The 21,424-nt window shown below is 58.6% G+C and overlaps 1 protein-coding gene across 6 annotated transcripts in view; it reads right to left on the reverse strand.

The window, feature by feature from the left end:
• The window catches only part of KDM6B (lysine demethylase 6B), a 41,404-nt gene extending 20,691 nt beyond the window's left edge, over positions 1-20,713 (reverse strand). Inside the window, exons 1-10 of one of the 6 annotated variants that reach the window (XM_063301660.1) lie at positions 20,574-20,713; positions 8,973-9,107; positions 7,921-8,047; positions 7,190-7,288; positions 6,572-6,800; positions 6,103-6,198; positions 4,963-5,130; positions 4,505-4,654; positions 3,333-3,656; positions 1,296-3,205 (exon numbers count right to left, since the gene is read on the reverse strand). In XM_063301660.1, the coding sequence (XP_063157730.1) occupies positions 1,296-3,205; positions 3,333-3,656; positions 4,505-4,654; positions 4,963-5,130; positions 6,103-6,198; positions 6,572-6,800; positions 7,190-7,288; positions 7,921-8,042 (3,098 nt within the window). In that variant the 5' untranslated portion in view covers positions 8,043-8,047; positions 8,973-9,107; positions 20,574-20,713. Of the gene's footprint in view, positions 1-1,295; positions 3,206-3,332; positions 3,657-4,504; positions 4,655-4,962; positions 5,131-6,102; positions 6,199-6,571; positions 6,801-7,189; positions 7,289-7,920; positions 8,048-8,972; positions 9,108-17,631; positions 17,782-20,573 lie in introns of those variants that run through there. The other 5 variants (XM_063301661.1, XM_063301662.1, XM_063301665.1 and 2 more) reach the window with 5 other exon arrangements.
• Between the last annotated feature and the right edge of the window lie 711 nt (positions 20,714-21,424).

Below are 21,424 nucleotides of genomic sequence, written 5' to 3' on the forward strand. Positions count from 1 at the left end.
AGCACATACAAGGCAACGGACTGGAGATTGCAACTCATTCCCACATCTACTCTGCTTGCAGCCCCAGAGCCTCCACTGGCATCCTCAAAACCCTGCCTGGGCCTTGTCTCCCCTCCCCTGCCTCTTGCAGCCAACAGACACCCATCTCTCATTCACCCTCTTCTTCTGCAGGGTGAGTTCCTCATTATTTCCTTTCTTCTTCCATTCATCCACCTGTCCTCTAAGGAGCTCGCAGAGAAACCAAGAGACGGTATTCTCAAGGGACGGCACAAAAATAGTGCCGTCCATGCTTTGTAAATCTGCAAAATGGGATACAGATTTTAAAAAAATAAAATAAAAGGAGTGGGGAGGCAGGTTTGGAAGACCGTGGATGCTAAATTCCAGAAGCCACAGAGGAAAATGAATAATCACGGCACAAAGTAATTTTAAGAGCAGCAGGACAGAAATGCGTGTCGTATCGGCAGGCCAGAGAATCCGGTTTTTCTCCTGCAGAACACTCTTTGTATTTTTAAGCAGAGAGAGCCTACGAATAGAGCAGATTATACTGTAAGGCAGCATGCATAAATGGTTAGAGCAGTGTTTCTCAACCTTGGCAACTTGAAGCTCTGTGGACTTCAACTCCCAGAATTCCCCAGCCAGCCAAAGTTGCCAAGGTTGAAAAACACTGGATTAGAGGAGGCAGGACAGGAACTGCTGTGAACCACAAGGCTATTGCTAAGATGATAAACAGTGGAATCTGCCCGGACTCCTAAGAACAGGCCACTATGGAGCTCATTCTTGCATTTTACAGGTACTCCTCGACTTATGACCACAATTGGGACCGGAACTTCCACTGCTAAGCAAGGCAGTCGTTGAATGAGTCACACCCAATTTTACGACCTTTTTTGCTGGGATCATTAAGCGAATCCGGCTTCCTCCATTGACTTTGCTTGTCGGAAGCCGGCTGGGAAGGTTGCAAATGACAATCATATGACTCCGGGACGCTGCAACCGTCATAAGTGCAAGCCAGTCGCCAAGCACCTGAAATTTGATCACATGACTATGGGGACGCTGTGACGGCCCTAAGTGCAAGTATCGGTCAAAAGTCACTTTTTCCAGCACTGTCGTAACTTCAAACGGTCACTGACCAAATGGTCGTACATCGAGGACTACCTGTACTTTGATCTGCCCTGAAGAAGCACACCCTCCCCCTTTTCTTTGCTTTGTCCGGCTGTACGTGGGCGACTCGCGTTCTTTGTTCAGTGGCTGGAAACCGCTGGGAGAAAATGGTCTCGGGGGGCAGCGGGGGCACTCACTTGCTGGCCCGCACGACCTCGGCGGCCGAATGGTTGATGGTGAGCTCGCTCAGGGGGATGCGCCGCTCCTCGACCTCGGAGGCGATGAAGGTGTCCTTGTCCCCGCTCTCCACCTTGATCAGCCGGATCTTCAGCTCCTTGGGGGGCCCCTCCGTGAACGAGCGCAGCTTCAGCAGGTCAGCCGAGCACACCATGGTGGAGACCGAGCCGACCGGGCCCTCCTCCTTCTTGACGGGAGACCGCCGCTCGGGAGGGGGCGGGGGTGGGGGCGGGGGCGGCTTGGCCCCGTTCTCCCGGGCCTGGCCCTCGGCGCTCTGCACGTCCAAGCTGCCCAGGATCTGCCGGTTCTTCCCCTTGCGAGCTTTGCTGTCCCGATGCCGCCGTGAGCCGTCCCTGTTGGACCGGCGGTGACAGCGGTGCTCCCAGCCTCGCTTGCGGGACTCGTCCTTGGGGTGCGGAGCCGGGGGCACTGGAGGCACGGGGGCCGGAAGAGGAGGGGGCGGAGGGGAGGCTGGGGCGGGCGGGGGGCTGGCGGGGGGCGGGGGGCTCTTCTCCCGCCCCGCTTGCCCCACCAGGGTCTCACAGGCCCGGCTGATCTCCTCGAGGACCTCCGACTCTGTCTTGGCGGGCCGAGAGGCGGGCGGGGGCGGCGGGGTGGCCGCTCGCTCCTCCGAGGCACCCGGGCCCCCGGCCCACGCTTGGCCTGAGGTAGTGAACTGGGGCAGGGGGCCGTGGCTCGCGCCGGCCGGAGGAGGGACCTTAGCACCTGGGGGAGTCGGCGGCTTGAGCAGATAGGAGTGTTTCTGCCCCTCCAGCACGCTGGCCAGAGACTTGAGGAGGGACGGGGTGCTGTGGGGGGGGAACTTCCCCCCGCCGGCCCCCGCCGCCGCCATCGCCGGGGGCCGCTGCTCCTCTGTGTCCCGCTTGCCAAAGCGATAGAGACAGGGAGGCTCGGGGGGATCCTGCCCGGGCGGCTTGGGGTAGTCAAAGGAACCGGTGGAGGCGGAGGGCAGCTTGGGCCTGGCCAGGGGCGGGGGGCTCGGCAGGAGAGGGGCGGGGGGCGGCGGCGGGGGGAAGCTCTCCTCCCGCTCCTCCTCCCCGCGCCGGATGGACTCGTCCAGCATTTTCATGATGTTGGCCAGCCCATCCGGCAAAATCTTGGAGAACTCGGGGGGCTCCTCGAACTGGTCCTCTAGCGGGGGGCTGGCAAAGCCAAAGAGGCGATCGGAGGAGGCCTCCGCCGTGGGGGGCACCGCCGGCGGGTCCGGCGTCTTTGGATACGAGGCCCGGGACGGCGGCGGGGGTGGGGCAGGGAGCTGCGGGGGGCTCTCCGGGGACCTGAACGTTCCTGAGGTAACTGAGGGGCTCGGATTCAGGGGCCTGGCACCCCCAGAGCCCTTCTCTTCCCGGCCACTCTCGGGAAGCCAGAATGGGGGGGCTGGCGGGGGCTCAGGGCTGGCTGGCCTGGGGGTATCCCCAGCCCCTTCTCGGGGGAGAGGGAAGGTCCCTTTCTGACTGCTGGTGCCCGAATCCGGGAAGCCGCGCCCCGAGTCACAAGCTGCCAAGGAGGGTGGGTCGGCCCCGCAGGGCTCTCCCCCGCACCCAAAGAGGATGTCCCCGAGGGGGTCCTCGCCAGCTTTCCCCTCACCCGCTTTGTTCAGCCAGGGCAACGGAGGGGGTGGAGGGGGGGGCGGGGGCGGCGGGCATTGTGGGGCTGAAGGGGGTGGTGGAACCGTGGCGGGCGGGGGCCCCGAGATGTTGGGGGGCGGGGGTGGCAAGCGAGTGCAGGGCAGGTTGCGGGGAGCAAGGCAGGGGGCCGGCCGGGACGGCGGGGGCGGTTTGCGCCCGCTGTTCTCCGGGGAGGAACCAGATGACTCCAACGCCGGCGTTTGGTAATGATTAGAAGAACCCTGTGGGGGAGGACAGAAAGGATCCCTCAGAAAATGCTGACACGTGTCTGGGTCTCCCCCCAGGTCACCGCCCCCCCTCCACCCCCACCCCCGCAAGGTCCTGCAAACCCTGCGCCCGGCCACTCACAAGGCTTTCAGAGGTCAGCTGCTGCCCCCGTGAGGCGGTCTTGCTGGTGGAGGTGGGTCCTCCCGGGGTCGGGCGCGGGGCATAAGGCACGCAGGTGGACGTTGCTGGTGTGGTGGTGGCATCTGGGCGCACCCGGGGAACTCGGCCATCTCTAAGGTCACTTCCATTGGGCCGGGCCGAGCAGCCGTGGGTCTCGAGGGGGGTGCGATGTGCTGGCGGTGTGCGGGGGCTGGGTGCCATGGCCGGTGGGCGGTGTGGGGGCGGGTGGGAGCTGTAGGTGGGAGACGGGTATGGGAAGGAATGTGCCACTGGGTTCCTCTGCTCCTGGGGTAGGCAGCCAGGGCAGGAGAAGGAGAAGGAGAAGGGAGGGAGGAGGAGGAGGAGAAAGAAAATCTGCATTAAACACCACATTAATCTTCCAAAAAGGGTTTGTTTCCTATTAAGATCCTTGCCATTTACATCCTGCATCCCGCGAAATGGAGCTATCTGGACCGCAATGAGCCTGCAAAGGGGGGAGGCCTGGAGCAGCCTTCCAGGTTTTCCAAAACAAAAGCCACAAAGAGGCCTTAATCCCACCCACCCCTCCGTCTCGCCCCCCTCCAGCCCCAACATGGCCCTCCGTGGATCCCAAGCCAAGCACGCTGCTGAGAAGGAGCAGACAGAGCGCAGCAGTCCAGGTGAAGCCAGCTGGCCCCTCCTTGCCCGAGAAAGATTATAGGGAAAAGGGAGCAAGCCCAAAAGGTTCCCCTCCATGGCCTGCTGTGAAAGGGGAGCTCACTCTACGCCACCTGATGGCCAGATTTGGGGGCACTAATATCCAGGAATGCAGGGGACAGGGGGGAACCCCCAGCCCTGCCCAAGGACCCCTCCTAGACTTAAAACATGGATTATTAGCTGTGTCACACTCTTTCCTTCGTTCCTTTTCTTCCTTCCCTCCTTTTCTGTCCTTTCTTCCCTCCTTCCTTCCTTCCCTCCTTTCCTTTTCTCTCCCTTCCTCCCTCCCTCCTTCCTTCCTCTGCCCTGTGTCCTTCCTTCCTTCCTTCCTTCCTTCCTTCCTTCCTTCCTTCCTTCCTTCCTTCCTTCCTTCCTTCCTTCCTTCCTTCCTTCCTTCCTTCCTTCCTCCCTGGAACCAGCATTTCCAGCCTAGAGCTGAAGTGGTAAGTCATCCTTACTTGTCTGTCTGGGGCAGCCACGTTCTTGCGTTCTTGGCCCCATAAGTCTCCATGGAGGGGGTTCCATAATCCAGGTTTAGGCAGCTGATAGTGGGGGTTGCCGGGGGCTCCGGGACCGGACAGGTGCTGGCCCACCCCGTTGCCACCACTCTGCGCCCCAGCAGGCGTTTGCAGAAAGAGAGGAAGAGGAGACAGTCACAGCCCCAGAATCCCCACAGCCTCCTCCCCGCACGCTGACGTCCTTCCCCATCCAGGGGGGAACAGGAGCGAAAAAGAGCCCAGCGGGAGATGAACGGAACTCCCCAGGTCGACTCGTTCCTTTTTCTAAGCCGGCAGCCACCAAGGCAGAAGGAAAGAGCAATGGCCGAAAAGGGTGGGCGACCGTTAAGCATATGCAGAGTGCGAAAGGAAGGAAGGAAGGGCGGCACGGCTGGTGGAGAGCACAGAGGCTTCGCTACCTGGTCGGGACTGGTGCTCCTCCGTCTTTTCATGGGAGTGGGCATCTCTTCGCTGTGCCCCGGGTGGACTGGGTGCTGGACCGGAGGGATGGGCTGGACCACGGGGGGCTCCATGGGGGGGCCAGGCCTCTTGAGCTGGGGGTTGCGCTTGGCAGAGAAATTCCTCTTCTGGAAGCAGGGAAGGAAGGCAAGAGAGATTGATTTGCCAGGGGTAATTCTCTTTATCTACTAGAACCCAGCTAGGAGGCTTTCACATGAAAACAGGCCACATCTGGGGGAGGCCTGGAAGAAACATGCCCAATCACAGTAACTATTCATGCCAAGAGTTTTGCTACTAAGGAAGAGCTGGTTCCAGATCCAAAGGCGTTCGAGAAAAGCCGGCCGGATTCTCAAGAGTAGGTTAACCCTTATGCGGTTCCTTCTCTTTAGCGATGAATAAATTGAATATATAACTGAATACATAAATTGGATGGATGGACGAATGACTGAATGCACGAATGAATGATTTGGAGGAAGCATTTTAGAAAGAATGGAATGTGACAGCTTAAACAGCATCGCGTTTCTGCGCTCCCCACCACTTTGATGGACTTTCAGCCAACGGGCCAATAAAAAATGCAGCTGTTTTGGAGTCACACAGGACTCCTGGAAAAACTGGTCCTTCTCTTATTCCTCCTGTTTAATATTCAGAAAAATGCAAATCTTCCCCAGGAAGCAGGCATCCAGAAGGATTTGGAAACCCCAAGCAGGGAATAGTGATTGACAAAGAGCTGTGGAATGGGGAAGGCTGGTCCTAAACATTTGTTGGAGGCGGGGGGGGGGGACCTTGTGGGTGACTCATAGAATGATAAAATGAAAAAGAAACCCCAGGTATTCTTCACGTTATGTAACTCCCAAATTATACAAGTCTGACAAACAATATTTGCCTTGCTGCATGCCCAACTTTGGAGGAATTTAAAGTCGGCCGCTGAGAGGGGTGTAGATGGTCCCCCCGTTTGTGGAAGCTGGGGACACCGTGAACAGGATCCTGCTGTTAAGAGAGGCTGCAGCCTGGGCGGAGGGGCAAGGCCACCCCCGCTGCCCCCCTCCCAGCAGCACCCTCTGGATCGGGCCTGCTGTTGGGGGCGGGCAGAGGCTTCGTACCTCCAGATGTAAAAGGTTCCAGACTTGCTGCAGGGGGGGCAAAACTTTGTGCCGGTGATGAGATGATCCCCCCGAATGGAAATTCCACAGCTGAGCCTGAAAGCGGGTGGGGGTGGGGGGTGGAAGAAGAAGAGACGGAGACCAGGTTGAAAGAAGGAAACTTTTCTTCATGGGCTCCCTCATGGGGTTTTGCTTGGGGACTGCTTTCCTCCAGGATTTTTATTTCCACCTTCCCAGGCTGAGTCTCAAACGGTCTCCCACCCAAAAGGCAACCAGGCCAGACTCTGCTTAGCTTCTTCGCCCTGGGCCAGATCAGTCAGGAAAAGGCTGGGCGCTCTCACTTACTTCGTCTTGCCCAATATGTCTTTGGAAAAGAAAGCAGGGGATTCCCTTGCCTCCCACCCAGCCCCACTGCGGCTTCTCCTCAGGCCTGACTCCCCCCACCTGCCCGGCACGTGGCCGCTCCCACCTGCTGCAGCCGCCCGATCCGGGCGTGCATCTCTCCGTAGCTCCCGTAATCGCGCTGGTACCGGGCGGCGTTTTGATAGCACCGAATGGCTTCCTCGCAGTCTTGCTCCGACTCGTAAATCTCACCCAGCTCCTCCCAGATGTGAGGCTGGCCCTGGTCCCGCAGCAGAGCCTGGACGCAGCCATGGATGGCCTCCAGCTTCCCGTGCAGGGGCCGTGGGGGCAGATTCCTGGAGGGGGGGGAGCGAGAGGGGAGAGTGGTGAGCAGGCGGCACTGGGAGGGGGTCAGGTGGGCAGGGGTGCTGGTGGAATACAGAGTTAAATGGGGGGGCTTAAAGGAAAGAAGGCCTCCTGTCGATACGGGGCGGGGGCTAGGGAGGACCCAGCAAAGGGGAGGGAGGCAAGGGCCCAGAGGTTGGTGGACCCTGAAGAAGCCAAAAGGACAGGCCCGCGCAGCAGAGGGTTAGCAGGGCAGCGTCTGCAAGCTAGCCGGACAGTTGTTGTCAGCTTCCGCCATTCCCCAAATGCAAGCTGCAGGGCAGGGGTCTTGGCCGCAGGGCGTTCCTCCCCCCCTCGCCAACTGGGTGGCTATGCCCCGAAGGCCAGGAGCAAGACTCACCCGGGGGAGAAGTAGCCTTTGCTGTACTGCCCCAAGTTAGCACCATGGCTGGGCGGCAGCGGCAGGGGCAGCGGAGGCTGGACGGCACTGGCAGAGCACCTGGGGGCAAAAGGCCGTGGCGGGCAAGAAGGGAAGAAGAGGCGTCAACTAGGAGACCAGAGAGGGACCCTACTCCAGTCCAGGTGGGCAGGGTGGAGAGCGGGCCCTGTACGTGCCCCGAGACGGCCTGGGGTCTCTAGAGCCCGGGGCTGAGCTCTAGGTGGGGGGAAGACTCAGGAGAGGCAGCGCAGCAGCTAGCACCGAAGTGGCTCCCACCCAAGGAGGAGGAGGAGAAGGAGGAGGAGGGGCCGGATTTCGCAGAGCAAGTTGCCTAAGTTGAAACGGGTCAGGGGTGGGAGCGTGGGGAGGCAGACACAGGAAGGACAAAAGACAAACATGTGTTGTTGTTGTTTTTAACTTATTAAACCAACTATTTCTCCAATGTCTAAATCAGTGTTTCTCAACCTTGGCCAGTTGAAGATGTGAGGACTTCAACTCCCAGAATTCTGGGAGTTGAGGTCCGCACATCTTACAGCGGCCAAGGTTGAGAAACACTGGTCTAAATTCTCAAATTCCACTTGGAAAGAGAACTTGGGAGAAAAGGTGGTGGGGGGCAGTTTAAGCAGCACTTGACCCACCCCCCACCAGAGCTCTTCCTTGAACGCTCCCCTCCCTCCCCGTGCCCAGAATACCTGCCCCCCGGGAGCCATGGGCGAGAATGGCACGAACTCCAGGCTCCGCTACAGCCCAGGCTGCCGATAGAAAAAGGGTCCCGCCCAGCACGGACCCCCAGCTGTTCCAATGTGCGATGCATCCAGTCTGCGGGTGGAGAAGGGACACAGGGTTAGAGAACCGGCAGAGCGTGCAGCCCCAGCCCACTTTTCTACCCCTTGCCCTAGCTAACTGCCGGCTCTTCCCTCTCCCAGAAGTCTCTTCTGCTTCACTTTGGTACTCCGAAATCAACAGCCGGTTTGGCGGTGGTGAAAGGCACCAAGCCAGAAGCCAGGAGATGGCGAGTTCTAGTCACCTCTTAGGCTCAAGGCCAGCTGGGGGACTTTGGGCCGAGAGAGGAAAGACAAACCACTCCTGAAAATGTTGCCAAAACCCCACAGACTTGCCTCTGTAATCCCCAGGGATCAAGATGGACCAGAAGGCCCAAAGAGAGTCGGAGAATTAATCAGTGATACGAGATGCACCTTCTGCCAATTTTATTACAGTAGTCCTTGCTTAATGACCATTTGTTTAGCGACAGTTCAGACTTACGAAGGCACTCAACAACCCGAGTTACAACCTGTTCTCACACTTATAACCACCGTAGCTTCTCCACGGTCATGTATTTGTGATTTGGGCCCTTTGCAACCGGTTCACGTTTATGACCGTCGCAGCATCCCGCAGTCACATGATCGCCATTTCTGACCCACCCAGCCGGCTCCCTCCAAGCAAAATCAGTTGGGGAAACCAGGTGATTCACTTAATGACCATGTGGTTCACTTAATGGCCATGTGATTCACTTAATGACCACCAGAAAAAAGGATGTACAATTGGGTCAGATTCACTTAACAACTGTATTGCTTAGCAACCAAAATTCCAGTCCCAATTGTGGTCATTAAGTGAGGACTTCCTGTAGCAGTGCTACCTATTTTGTACTTTTAAGCCTGTGTTTGCCCCCCCATTCTCATCCCTCATGCACTCCATGGGGAAGTTGGTTCTCCCCCGCCCCAGCCCACACAAGCCCAGCTCTTACCTTTCTGCCACAGTGGATGCGTCTTTGTTCCCCACCCTCCACCCCCCCAGATCCAAGCGACGGGCGCCCCCCAGCCGCTGCAAGTTTAGACTTCCTCTGGTCTAAAGCCTCCTGCGGTCACAGCCACATATAATGCTGAACGGGAGATGGGGGGAGGTAGAGACAAAGAAAGAGAGGGAGAAACAGTTTAAGTTTGCAGGCCCACTTTGCACCCCACTCTGGCAACCCCGCTTTTTCCGCTGCATCCCCTTTATCTGCCCCCAGCGCAGGAGCAGGACAGGCTCAAGCCACCCGCCAAGGCCGAAAGTAGCGTTTTCCCCCTTATCCCGACACTTTGCAGAAAGCGCCCCCCCCCCCCCGAAGTGCAAAGCTTGCTGGGCTCTGTCACTGCGGTTTTGGGGGACCTGGCAGGGCCCGGGAATGGGGGCAGGAAAGGGAGCCACCACAGGGCAGCAATTCTGATGCCGGTTTAACTTTTGGCCGACCCAGGGACGGGTGGCGGGCGTCCTAGCTCAGCAGCGAGGAAAGGCCGTGGGCCCTTCTGCACCGCCGGCTGCGCTCTGGGCCCCCCGGATCTGTTGGAGGGCGGCAGCTGTGCTGGTTGGGAGGGATGGGAGTTGTGGTCCAACATGGCGGCAGCTGTGCTGGTTGGGAGGGATGGGAGTTGTAGTCCACATCTCTCTCTCTCTAAAAAAAAGGCAGGCCAGCTGACACGGGGCGGGGGGGCGGGATCCCGTAATGCGTATATTTTACTATTTCAAATGGACCCAGGTTTCATTCCGTCCAGTTCCTGGTGTTAAAAAATCCGACAGGCGAACGCGCCTTAGGAAAGGTTAATGCAAAACGCCGAGAGGTTCCCACGTCGGTATTAATCAGCTTCTTTGGATCGTCCCTTTCGACGGGATGCCGGTTAATTCGGCCCTGTTTCCCGACGCACTTCCCACACGCGGAGGCGACCCTAACCTCCCCGCGCAGAGGCGGAAGCGGCTCCCTTTCCGCGGCTTCAGGATCGTTTCCATCCCGCGCGCCCGGCAGCGCCACTCGGCGCAGGCAGGAGAGAGTTAATCCTCGGCGAGGTTTTCCTCCTTCCCATCAGCGCAGGCCCCGCCCCCGCAGGCCGCGCCCTCTCTGGCTCTGCGTCCAATGGAGTGCCTGCCTTTGAGGAGGGAGGCGGGGCCGCTGCTCCACCCGCCTCCCGGATTAACCCCTGCCCTGCCAGCTGGCCTCAGCGAAGATACCTTGTGCTCCTGAACCGCTGACTCGGCCCCTCCCGCCCTCGCTTTCCCGCAAGCGGCCAATCACACAGCCTCCTCCCGACGGCCACCAATCCCCTTCCACCGTGATCTTCCAGAGGGGTCCGAAACCATAGAGATAAACCAGGCGGGGAGGCAAGATCAGCCTCGCGATAGCCGACGGCGTGGCGAGGGGCGGGCCTTTCAGGCGCCCCGGATTTTGAACGGCCCCGCTTCGGCCGGCTCCGCTCCAACGAGTAACGGCGGCTTCCCCGGCGGGCAGCCTCGGGGAGCGCTGGACTGCAAGGCCCATGCTCCCCGGGGGGCGTGAGCTGTAGTCCAGCCCCCCCCCCGAGGCCGGCGGCTGGGAGGTCACCACAGCCCTCCCTAGAGCCCTGGCGGGGATCTCCGCACGCCGGGATGCCGAAAACCGCCCCGGTCGCGCGGCAGGGCCGCCCCCTCCGTCGCCGCACGTGCAGAGGGCGCGCGGCCAAGAAGGGCGGCGTGCAAGCCCGTCCGCGCCCCGCGCTCTGGCCGGAAGAGCGGACAACACCGCAGGGTCGTCGTAAATCGCCCCCGGCGCGGCTTCGGCCCCCTGCCAGCCCTCCCAAATGAGGCTTGCCGTGTCCGTTGGGGCGGCCAGGCGGGGTCCAGAGGGAGGCCCCTCCGCGCTGCCCAGGAGGGCTGCCGGTGAGACGCTCTGCTCACTGCCCCCCCCCCGCTTGGCATCACCGCCGAGCCGAGCCTGCGGGCAGCCCGTGTCACAAGGGGGGCGGGGGGCAACTGCCCCCTGCAGGTGTGGGACAACGGCACGCCCTCCCTACACGGCAGCCCCTCTGGGCGGCCTACCTCTCCTGCAAGCCCCAGAACGTGGCTGGGGAGGGTGGGCGTCGCAGCCCAGCCCCTCCGCAGCCCGGGTCAGCATCTCCGCACGAAGCCAGCCAGCTGGAGCTACAACCCAGGCTATCTGGAGCAACGGGAACACCTGCCGCAAGGTGTGCGCTGCCCAGCGCGGGGCGGGGCCGGCATCTCAGTCCCCTCCACCTTCCCATCCGTGAGAGGGCAGAGCGGGCGGCTCAGGGGAGCAGGAGGCACGAACGCTCGCAGGGCACGACCTGGCCTGGCTTCCTCTCCCAACCCCCGCAGTTCAGCCGGCCTGCGGACCCAGGTTTAGCAAAGAGGGCCCAGGCTGGAAGCTGTTTTTTTTCCCTGCGGACCCAGGTTTAGCCAAGAGGGCCCGGGCTGGAAGCTGTTTTTTTTCCCTGCGGACCCAGGTTTAGCCAAGAGGGCCCGGGCTGGAAGCTGTTTTTTTCCCTGCGGACCCAGGTTTAGCCAAGAGGGCCCGGGCTGGAAGCTGTTTTTTTTCCCTGCGGACCCAGGTTTAGCCAAGAGGGCCCGGGCTGGAAGCTGTTTTTTTTCCCTGCGGACCCAGGTTTAGCCAAGAGGGCCCGGGCTGGAAGCTGTTTTTTTCCCCTGCGGACCCAGGTTTAGCCAAGAGGGCCCGGGCTGGAAGCTGTTTTTTTTCCCTGCGGACCCAGGTTTAGCCAAGAGGGCCCGGGCTGGAAGCTGTTTTTTTTCCCTGCGGACCCAGGTTTAGCCAAGAGGGCCCGGGCTGGAAGCTGTTTTTTTCCCCTGCGGACCCAGGTTTAGCCAAGAGGGCCCGGGCTGGAAGCTGTTTTTTTCCCCTGCGGACCCAGGTTTAGCCAAGAGGGCCCGGGCTGGAAGCTGTTTTTTTCCCCTGCGGACCCAGGTTTAGCCAAGAGGGCCCGGGCTGGAAGCTGTTTTTTTTCCCACGCCGACATGGGACGCCGACATGAGACGTCATGGGAGGGGAGGGGAGGAGAGGGGAGGGGAAGCTGCAGCCACCACCAGCGTCTGTGACTCACCAGTCACTGTCTCCCCCCCCCACGTCTGGACCCGTGTCCCGCCAGAAATCTGAGCCAGCCGCGCCAGCCATGGATGGTCAGGGCTGTCTTTCCTCCGTGAGCCAGACAGTATCTTGGGAACCCGCCCACCTCACCAGGCCTGGAGGGGAGGCGGGCCAGGGAGAGAAAGGCTGGGGGTCTCGACTTCCCCTCCTGCCCCAGATGTGGCTGGGGCCCACTGACCAAGGCAGTCTCCCCCCCCCCAGCCCCCCCCCGCCTTCAACTCCAGGGAGGGAGAGGAGGGCTAGGCTAGGCAGCAGCCCCAGGCCAAAGATGGTGGCTATTTCTGGAAAAGCCCAGAGCTAAGTTTGGCTCAGAGGAAGGCAGGGCGGCTGCGGCTGCGGCTGCAACGGGCCAGGCAGGGGCGCACCCCTGTTGCAATTTCTCGCCTGCCAAGCAGCGAAGTGGAGAAAGAGGAAGAGCGCGAGCTGCCAGGGCTTCCCAGCATGCCTTCAACAGAGGAAACGGCAAGGCCAGCCGCATCACAAGACAGCTCATCACTTGTCCGTTTGTGCAACGGGAGCAAAGCATGACCGGCACACTGACGGGCATGCAAACTCGAGAGGGAAATGAGTCACGGGGAGGAAGTGTGCAAATACCAAGTCAGGTAGAGGTTACTCCCGAGGAAAGGTTTGCCAAGATGCTGTGTGTGTGGCACATGGAGCGATCTGGAGGCGACGTTTTCCCCTGATGTTTAGGCTAGGGAAGATGTGGCCAACCAGCTACACAGAACCAAAGCCCTTTGTGCGCTCTGCCCAAAGACACACGCACCCCACACACTTGGCTCAAGCACTGGACCACACATGCCTAGCACAAGGGTCTCGTCGCCATCCATTTCATAACCCCCTCATGGTGTCCAGCCACATTTTCCCTGCATTATGAAGAGGCAGTCTTTTCACACATCTCCCTCAGTCACATGCTTCCCAGCCCCTCTGTGCCTGCCGAGGCCTGCCCGCTGAGGCCAACCCCACAAGAGCTGCTCTCTGGCCCTTGGCATTCTGGCTGGATCCGCCTGATGGGCAGGGGTGGCGCATCGCCCTCGCTAGTGGGGAGAAGTGCAGGGCCACCGGGTTACAGATCTGGACCGCCTGCCCTGAAGGACTCTGGCTGGTTTTCCATCCCCAAGTTAAAGTGGGGCTGGCCTGGAAGGCAAGGGCAGCTGCTCTTTCTATTTACAATTCCAAATTCCAACCCCATGGAATTTTTCCAAGCTGAAGGAGGAGGACTCCCGGTGGTTTGGATGTTTTTGCACATGGTTTCATCAGGCGTTTTTCCTTTCTGCCGTCCTCTCCTGTTGCTTTGTTTTCAGCAACAGAGAATATGGCACTTAGAGTCAACAAAAACAACAAAGCAACAGGGATTCCTTAAATATCTCATTTCTGCGCCAAACCATACGTGTCTGCTGCATCTTCACCAACACATGGCCTCCCCTCGCTAAGCTGCCTGTGCGTAGTCAGGAGTTCTGCATACACAACCCACACATGTCCGGGAGCCTCTCTGCACACTCAGCCAAGCAAACATTTGCACGCAAGCAAGGACATCCACCTGTCTACCTGCAGTTCCTGTGTGCCTGGATGTGCATGCAGTCTGCACGCCTCATTTCTCCCTTTTTATCGCTCAGCAACACACACAAACATCTCGAGATGCACTATGCTGGGAGCTCCTTCCCTCCCCTCCCCTCCCCAGCCCATTCACACATTCTCTGATTTAGATCTAGGCGGCCGCCTCCTCTCAGTCTTCATAGGGTGGGGCTTTTGAGCTCAACTCTGGGGCAATGCTGAAAGATTCAAGAAAAAACTCCCCTCCTCCTGGGGGCTGCCAGTTTCCACCCCATTCCCCCCAAGCTGGCACTTATGGGTAAGCCGGTGCTGTGTCCTGCCCGCAAGACTCAAGTGATGCGTCTTCTGGCGAAGGGGTGGGCACGGTGGTCTGCGGAAACTGCATCCCTGGCTGAATTGGGAAGCCCCTGGGCATTGTGGGAAAGCTGAGATACCCCCAGCACTGGCCACCCCGGGAGGAAGTGAAGCAGCAGCATGCGAGCCAAGGCACAGGACAGGAAACCCTGCCACAAAGAAGAAAAATGTTAGCGAGGGTCCAACCTGTGGACCCTCAGAGGGCAGATACAGCGAACGAAACAAGCTCCGTGGCCAGGCGGGCATGCCCCTCGCCTCCCTGCTCTTCTGCACACAGAGGCCGCCCAGCCCTGCCTCGGCTCAACTCTGCGGCACGGTGCCCTCCTGTTTCCTTGCTGTCGATCTCTGCACCGCACAGAGAATTCTGGGTAAGCAGAGAGGCTCCTCAGCTCTGGCGCATGCTCCTGGCCCACCCCATATGGCAGGCTGGTGATGCGCAGGGGATCTCAACCTCTCCCACGCTTCCAGGAAGGAGAACAAGGAGTGCCAGAGAGGTCTGTCTCTAAAGGCATGGGGCAGAAGCATTTCACCGTTGGCTTTCCCCGAAATGCAACCTCCCCACGCCGCTGCCGTGGGATGTGGCCAGCGCTCCCCGAGGCTGGAGACCTAGATGTCAAACTGGCTGGTTTGGGCAGGTCAGCAATTTTTCCCGGGGACACTGATCGGCTGCTGGCTTCTCCCCACCCACGCTCCCAGGCTGAGCATTTTGGGAACCAGCCCTTTCAATTTCCTCCCCACAGCGACTTCTCCGAAATAGAAATTTTAGCCCAGAGTTGTGCAGATTTACAAGAAAAAGGAACATCGGAGGACGCAAGCAGGCAGAAACCACAGAGGAAACAGCAATTCACAAGCCCCGGGTGGGTAAGTGTGCATAAAACCAGAGGGCCTGGCCCAGGCATTATGCATAGGGGATGGTGGGGCGGAGTGGGGGGAGGAGGTCTTTGCAAAGTAGGTGGGAATACGTTCCCAGACACCGCGTGAGAAAAAGTGGGAGTGAAAGAGGATGAGCAAGAGTGAGTGTGCCCTCCCAGGCAAGGGAGCGCTGCATTCAGAGGTTGAACCACAAAGTGGCTCTCGCCCGAAAGTTACAGAAAGACGGTGGAAGTCAGGAAAAACTCCTGGCAGCCTCCACCCTTCTGGCATTCTCCAGCTATGTTGTACTACAACTCCCATCTCTTCAGCCAGCACATCTGGAGGAGGCCAGGCTGGGGAAGGCTTGGTTAGCGTGGGGAGATGTTCTGCAGAGCTGTTGAATGGAAAAGGTGAGGGTGGGTGGGCACCAACCAGCATGTATTAACAGGGATGGACCAGTCTGGATCAGTAAGGGACTCTGGAGTTCAAGAGCGCAGCACCCAGGCAAGCAGGTGGGCGCATACCTCGCATGGGTACAGCTTGCTAGCTGGAGGGATGCAGAGACTTCCTAAAAAGCACAGGAAAGACCCTGCTTTGTCTAGGGAAGCCCACAACAAGATGTGCAGAGCATAGAACCCTTCCCTCCTCCCCGGAGTCTCCCGCGGGGAAGTGCCAACGGGGGGCGCGTTGCACATGTCCCACTCCAGAGGGTACAAAGTGGCCCATCCTGGTTTCCATTCAACAGTGGTTGTGGTGGGCGGTTTGGAAGACGGGGTGGCTCAGGGAGAAACGCGTGGGAAATACGGAGCAGTCAAAGAGCCTTCCAGGATGTGGGGTCTGGATTTGTTTTTGGAGGTGGCGGGGGGGGCGGAGGGCGCCTGTTTGGTGTGTACGCGGGTGTGATTCATTAGGGACAAAGAAAGGTCCCCCTGCACGCTCACAAGAACGGCTGTGTCAGCACTGAGTCAGCGCCAGGAAGGCCACCACCTCTTCACCCCTCCTTGGAAACTACTGAGCTCTGGGAGGGAGGAGTGCGTGTAAAGGGGGCGGGGGGAGGAACGGAGATCCAATTTGGTTCACATACCCGAAAAATCAGCAAAAAACCCCAGCATGTCCTGCTTTTCACACCCATCAACTCAGGCCCACACCACGTTTGCGCTCTTTCCCAGACAAGCAATACTAAACATAGGCCATACTCTCCACTCGCATGCACAGAGCGGTGCGCTTTGTCACACACAGAGACAGAATAAGCACACACGTGGCACTGTGAAAGGCACAACCACTCGCAGGGCCCTTGAAACCCACCCACCTTGGTTGTTGCGACGGAACGGGCGCCAGAGTAATGACCAAACCCACACAGACGCACACCACAACGGCCACTGCGCTCACAACGGCACCCCTGCCCTTCGACAAACACAGTTGCCCAGGGCAGCTTTGCACAAGAAGGCTCCTCAGAACCCTGATGACACTCCTTACACACCCAAGCGCAGTGAGAAGTCTCACACAGCAATGCACCAACCGATCCCTTTCAAAAAATACACACAGACACGGGGGTGGGGAGGAGAAAGCAGGGAACGTGCTCAAATGCTCACTGGATGCACAGTGTGCTTTTGAGTTGTGTTACGTCTCCTCCCCCTTTCCAGGAAAGGTCAGCCTGATAAATATACAACTCACCCGAAGGGTTTCACGCCTATGCGCAACTCGAGAGGAAGGTCAGGAATTACGACGCAGGAAACCCCCTTTGCAAGGGCTATAGATCAGGGATTGGGATGGGAAATCCCCTTTCTTTTCTGCCAGTTCCCCCTCCCGCTCCCTCAATCAATGTCGGAAAGAGAGCAAACACATGAAGGCCCTCTATTTTGAACGCTGGGTTGAGAAATTTATGCACAGCGAACACTGGTGACACACACAAATCAAGCATTAGACATTCACCCAGAGGCATCCAGAGGATATTAATCTTAACGCTGCCAAAAGACACATGCTGCCCCCAACTCTGCCACTCCAGAGGTAGTGGGGTGACAGCTCCCAGAATTCCCAGCCATCACACCTGGGAGAAGGGGAATTTGGGGAATCGCAGCCCCGACAAGCAAGTTACCAAAGGCTGCCTTGGAGTTACAAAATAGATTCCAAAGCTCAAGATTTGGGGAGGTGGCGGGGGCAGGGAGATAATTACAGACACGTAAACAGTTTCAGCACCATGTGGCCCTTGCACAAAGTGGTCACACTGTAGCATAGATCCGTTAACCGATTCCAGCGACCTCACAACCCAATGACATGGACCCACAACGCTCTGCACAAATTCCCTCGCAAAGAGAATTACCACCGTCTAGAGTTCCCCAGTGACAACCACTATAAACTGCAAAGACATGTAGAAACACATCCACGTGCCCTTAGGTGCATCATGCTCCCTAATACACAATGGCCAAAGAGTTTAAAAAAGAAAAAGAAAAAAACCACAATGTCAGCACGTACGGGTCAAAAGACGTCAACGGACAACCCCCCGATCCGGGTTGGAGACAGGCCAAGGGGATCAAATGGGGTGAGGAGCACGAACAGGGAGCCTAATTAAATTACAACAACAAATCTACCAACCGCACAAGCCTTTCACCAGCCGGGTGTACCAACACACACTTGCCGTAGAGAGGGAAAAGAACTGAAAGATCCCAGTACACAAAAACAGCGTGCTCGCTCGTATGCTCACACATCTCTCCCACAACAGACGGACGGGCGGCCTTACCTCCTGGCACACGAGGGGCGGACGGGAGAGGCGTGGCCCTTTTGCCGGCGAGGCGTCCCTGCAGGAGTGTTTACTAGTTCCTCTGTGCCTCAACTAATGCGCAAAAGGGACACACCGGGAGTACATAACTTCTGTAACTCTCTCCTTTCCTGCCCTCCACTGGTGTGTCTTTCTCTCCCCCCCCCCCCCGCCACCACCATGTGGGGTTCGGGGTTCCTGCCAAGTCAGTGGAGCATGTGTGGGGGGTAAATTCCGGCCACAAGTGACTCAGCCCCTTTCCTCCCCCGGAAAATTTGTCCCCATTTAAAGGGCTGGAATGACTTCATCACCTCCCCGCCCACCCCCGCAAGTCTACTTCCCTCCTCCGCCCCCAGTTCTTCAGAAGCTCTGCCCCACCAGGGAATCCCAGCCTGGTCCCTCCCTTGCGCAGCTCCAGCCGCCGTCCAGCTTCCTTCCCTGGCGCTCGCTCTGAAGAATCGCAAGCAACAACAGCCACAGAACAGTCATACCGGCTTCGCGCTAAAGAGGCCGCCGTGCCGCAGAATAACAGGAGGCCCAGATGTCTGAGTTTCAACGCAGACGCAGGTCCTCCTAGTACACAATCAGCATGTTGATCTGTTTGAGGACCGTCCATGCCCTCGCATGAAAAGGGCTGGCACAAAGGCGCGCGCAAAGGACCCACGGCCACACACACTAGGCCGAGCCCTCTGTCCAAGGACGCCAAAGACAGACATGCCAGCAATGTCGCACGGCACGTCTCACCAAAAGGTCACTTGCCGCAGCTCGCCGTACTCCGTATGTGGACCTGCACCTCACAGTGGCACAAATGTGGAAGACCTCCCCCCATCACATGCACTCAGGTGGACTGATGGAAAAGCCAAACATTGTCCTCCTCCGTCACGGCCTGAAGGAGCAACCGTGGAGCGAGAACCCAACATTTTTTGTGCCGCCCGGACCCCTGTCTTCTCCATGCTGGCCCTTTCTTCCCTGCTGTCCAGGTGCCAAGTTGTGCGAGGAAGCGGTAGCAGCCTTGCCAAAGCAACCATTAAGCAATTATAAGGAAAGGGGGGGGGGAAACTTGGCCACGCCAGCAAAGAACGCCAGGATCGTGCCAGCTCCTGTTGGTGCAGCGGCAGCCCGTGCTCACGTCATCAGATCTGTAACCTTTTCCCTGCTGGATCGAAACGAGTTCTCAGGGCAGCCTCAGCCCGCCAGCCTGCCTGAAGGAAAGTTCCAGGCACCGGCACATAACAAAACAGAAGGAGCAAGTGTGTGTGTGCGTGTGTACCCAAGGATCCCTGCTTGCTCAGCCTAGCAAAAGGCAAACAAACTGGGTACAGAGTTCCACATTTCAGCAGTGCGTCTAGAGGCCTCCTGGGACCAGCATCTCCAAACTGCAACGATATAAACGTGTGCAGCGTCGTCGTTCACGCGCGTGTGGGAAGAGACCCCTTCAAAGGCACTTTCCCGTCTGGGAGAGCATCTCCCATCATTGCCCCCAGGAGGAGAAACAGCACTTGTGGAGGGTGCCGGATTAGGGGAAACCAACTGAAGAGAGAAGGGGTGCGCGCACACTCAGAGAAAAGAGAACATTTGTGCAGATTCACGCACATGTACGCATCTGGTAGCGGTGTAAGGGGTTTACGGCGTCTGGATGGGGTCACCCTTGTTCCAGGGTCCCTCGGGACAAGAGCGATAGGATGCCTCCGCACAATTTCTCTTGGGTGAACATCAACCGTCTGTCCGACTTTCTGTCCAAAGCCAATCATAACGTGTTGAAAAAGAGAGCACGTGCTTCCTGGGGGGCTTATGGGTAGTCACCAGGTGCCAAGGGAAACTGGGAGGCTTGTCTGGGGGCCCGACCTGAGAGGCACAGCAGGAGCGAAGGCAGCGGGCGGGGGGTTAACTGTTTGTTCACTCCAGCAAGAGCCTTTTAAGGTCACAGTGACTGCTGTGGGGAAGCATGTGAGTCACCCGCTCGCTCTCGTAGGTCCTCCTCGTCGTCGTCCTCCTCCTCCTCCCAGCCCTTACGTAGAGGATCCTCCCTCCCCCCCCATTTTGCTCACCCTCCCGCCCACCAGGCCCAGCTGCTCAACTGGCCCCGTGCCAGGGGGCGGGGAAAGCGCTGGAGGAGTCCAAGGCCAGCCCATCCTGCACCAGCACGCAGCAGTTGCAGGGGGTGGGACGAGGAAGAGAGCAGTTGGGAGTGTGCATTTGCACAAGACGCATTCCAGGGAGCGCGTGCTTTTGTCTCTCTTGACGGGCAGGGAAAGTGCAAAGGTGTGCGGGCACAGTTATGTACAAACAGAGGTTTCGACACAGGCCACCACGCTGCCCCAAACAAGAACCTTAAGCAAGTCTACGTCCATGTCCTCTAAAGAGTAACCAAAATGTGCTTAGCTGTCATCGTTTCACTATTTCCATTTCTGTGTTCTTCTTTAAAAAATAAATCTTTTCGCCAGTGGGTCACGTGAGAACTCATTCTGCTTTGGTGAGGGTCTTATCTCTCATGTTTCAGCAGGTCCACTCACCTTCCAACATCTGCCTGGAGTGCATAGCTCTATGTGTCCTCAGGAGTAACCTTTGCTTCCCACCTGGCAGCATCCATCACTTCCACTGCTCTACTGCTCCATCCTCGGTTAGGGCCTCCAAGCTGCACCTTCCCCTCCAGATTCTTTGGACTACAATTCCCATCACTACTGGCCAGCATGTCTATGCTGAGAAATGGTGTTTTTTATTTAAACACCTCTGGAGGGCCCCAGGATTTGCGGAAGCTGGTTTGAGAGTAGAGTCTTACTTTCTTCCACCTCATTCCTCCCCAAAACGCTCCAAAAGGTACCCTGACTCTTGGTGGTAATAAAACCAACGAAAGCGCACAGCGAACGAAAAACAGCAACAGAGCAAGGCTGAAAGTCCACGCGAGGCCTAATCTGGCCACTCACCAGAGGAGGAACATGCTCCCTGCGCTGCTTTCTCATGGGCTGGCTCCCCCCCCACACCGGGCCCATGCGGCGTCTTGGGCCACGAGGCGCGGCTGGTGGGGGGGTACGGCTACGCTCCCGCCATGGTGTGGACCCCGACTCTGTAGGAAAAGCAGAAAGAAAGCATTAGGGACTTTTTCAAGGAGCCTGACGTTTACCGTCCCCCCAGCCTAATTTTCAGTCCCCCAGGGGAAGCCACTTATTTATGTTCACCTCTCTCCCCACCGAAAGAGACAGCCGTGTCCATCTGTTCCCTCCCACGCACGCCGCATTCCACATTCTTCTGCACACAAGCTCCACCAATTCAGCCTCACTGCCGACCCCAACTCGGAAAAGCCGATCTCTCGCCTGACAGAGACCCTGTAACCCCGGGGTCTCCTGGCGCACACCACCAGCCCGGGAGCGAAACCGGCACCCGAAGGAAATCCCTGGGTCCTTGCAGGAGGAGGAGGAGGAGGAGGGCTCCTGCGTGGGAGCCCAGAGAGAAGACAGCAGCAGCAGGGGGGGGCTCTGTGCCAGGGTGGACAGACGTTCAGCCCGCTTGTCCCGGACCCTGCCCAAACAGCTCTGCGTGCCTTTTACTGGCCCGGAGGGGGGCTGCCAGACCCCTTGCCTTCTCCCGTCACAAAAGCATTAGCAGGCTTCTTCGCTGTCAGGCACTTGCTCGGCTGAATGGTGGCAGGAGAGGGGCATGGGTGGACAGGCAAGAGCCACGAGGCAAGGGTACTCCAAAACCCAGCCCTCCCTCCTCCCTCCCACTGGCCCCGGCCGGAGCCTCCGGGAGGAGGAAGGCTGCAGGGTTCTGTCCTACC

This window comes from Candoia aspera, chromosome 4 (assembly GCF_035149785.1).
Source record: "Candoia aspera isolate rCanAsp1 chromosome 4, rCanAsp1.hap2, whole genome shotgun sequence".
Taxonomy (NCBI): Eukaryota; Metazoa; Chordata; class Lepidosauria; order Squamata; family Boidae; genus Candoia; species Candoia aspera.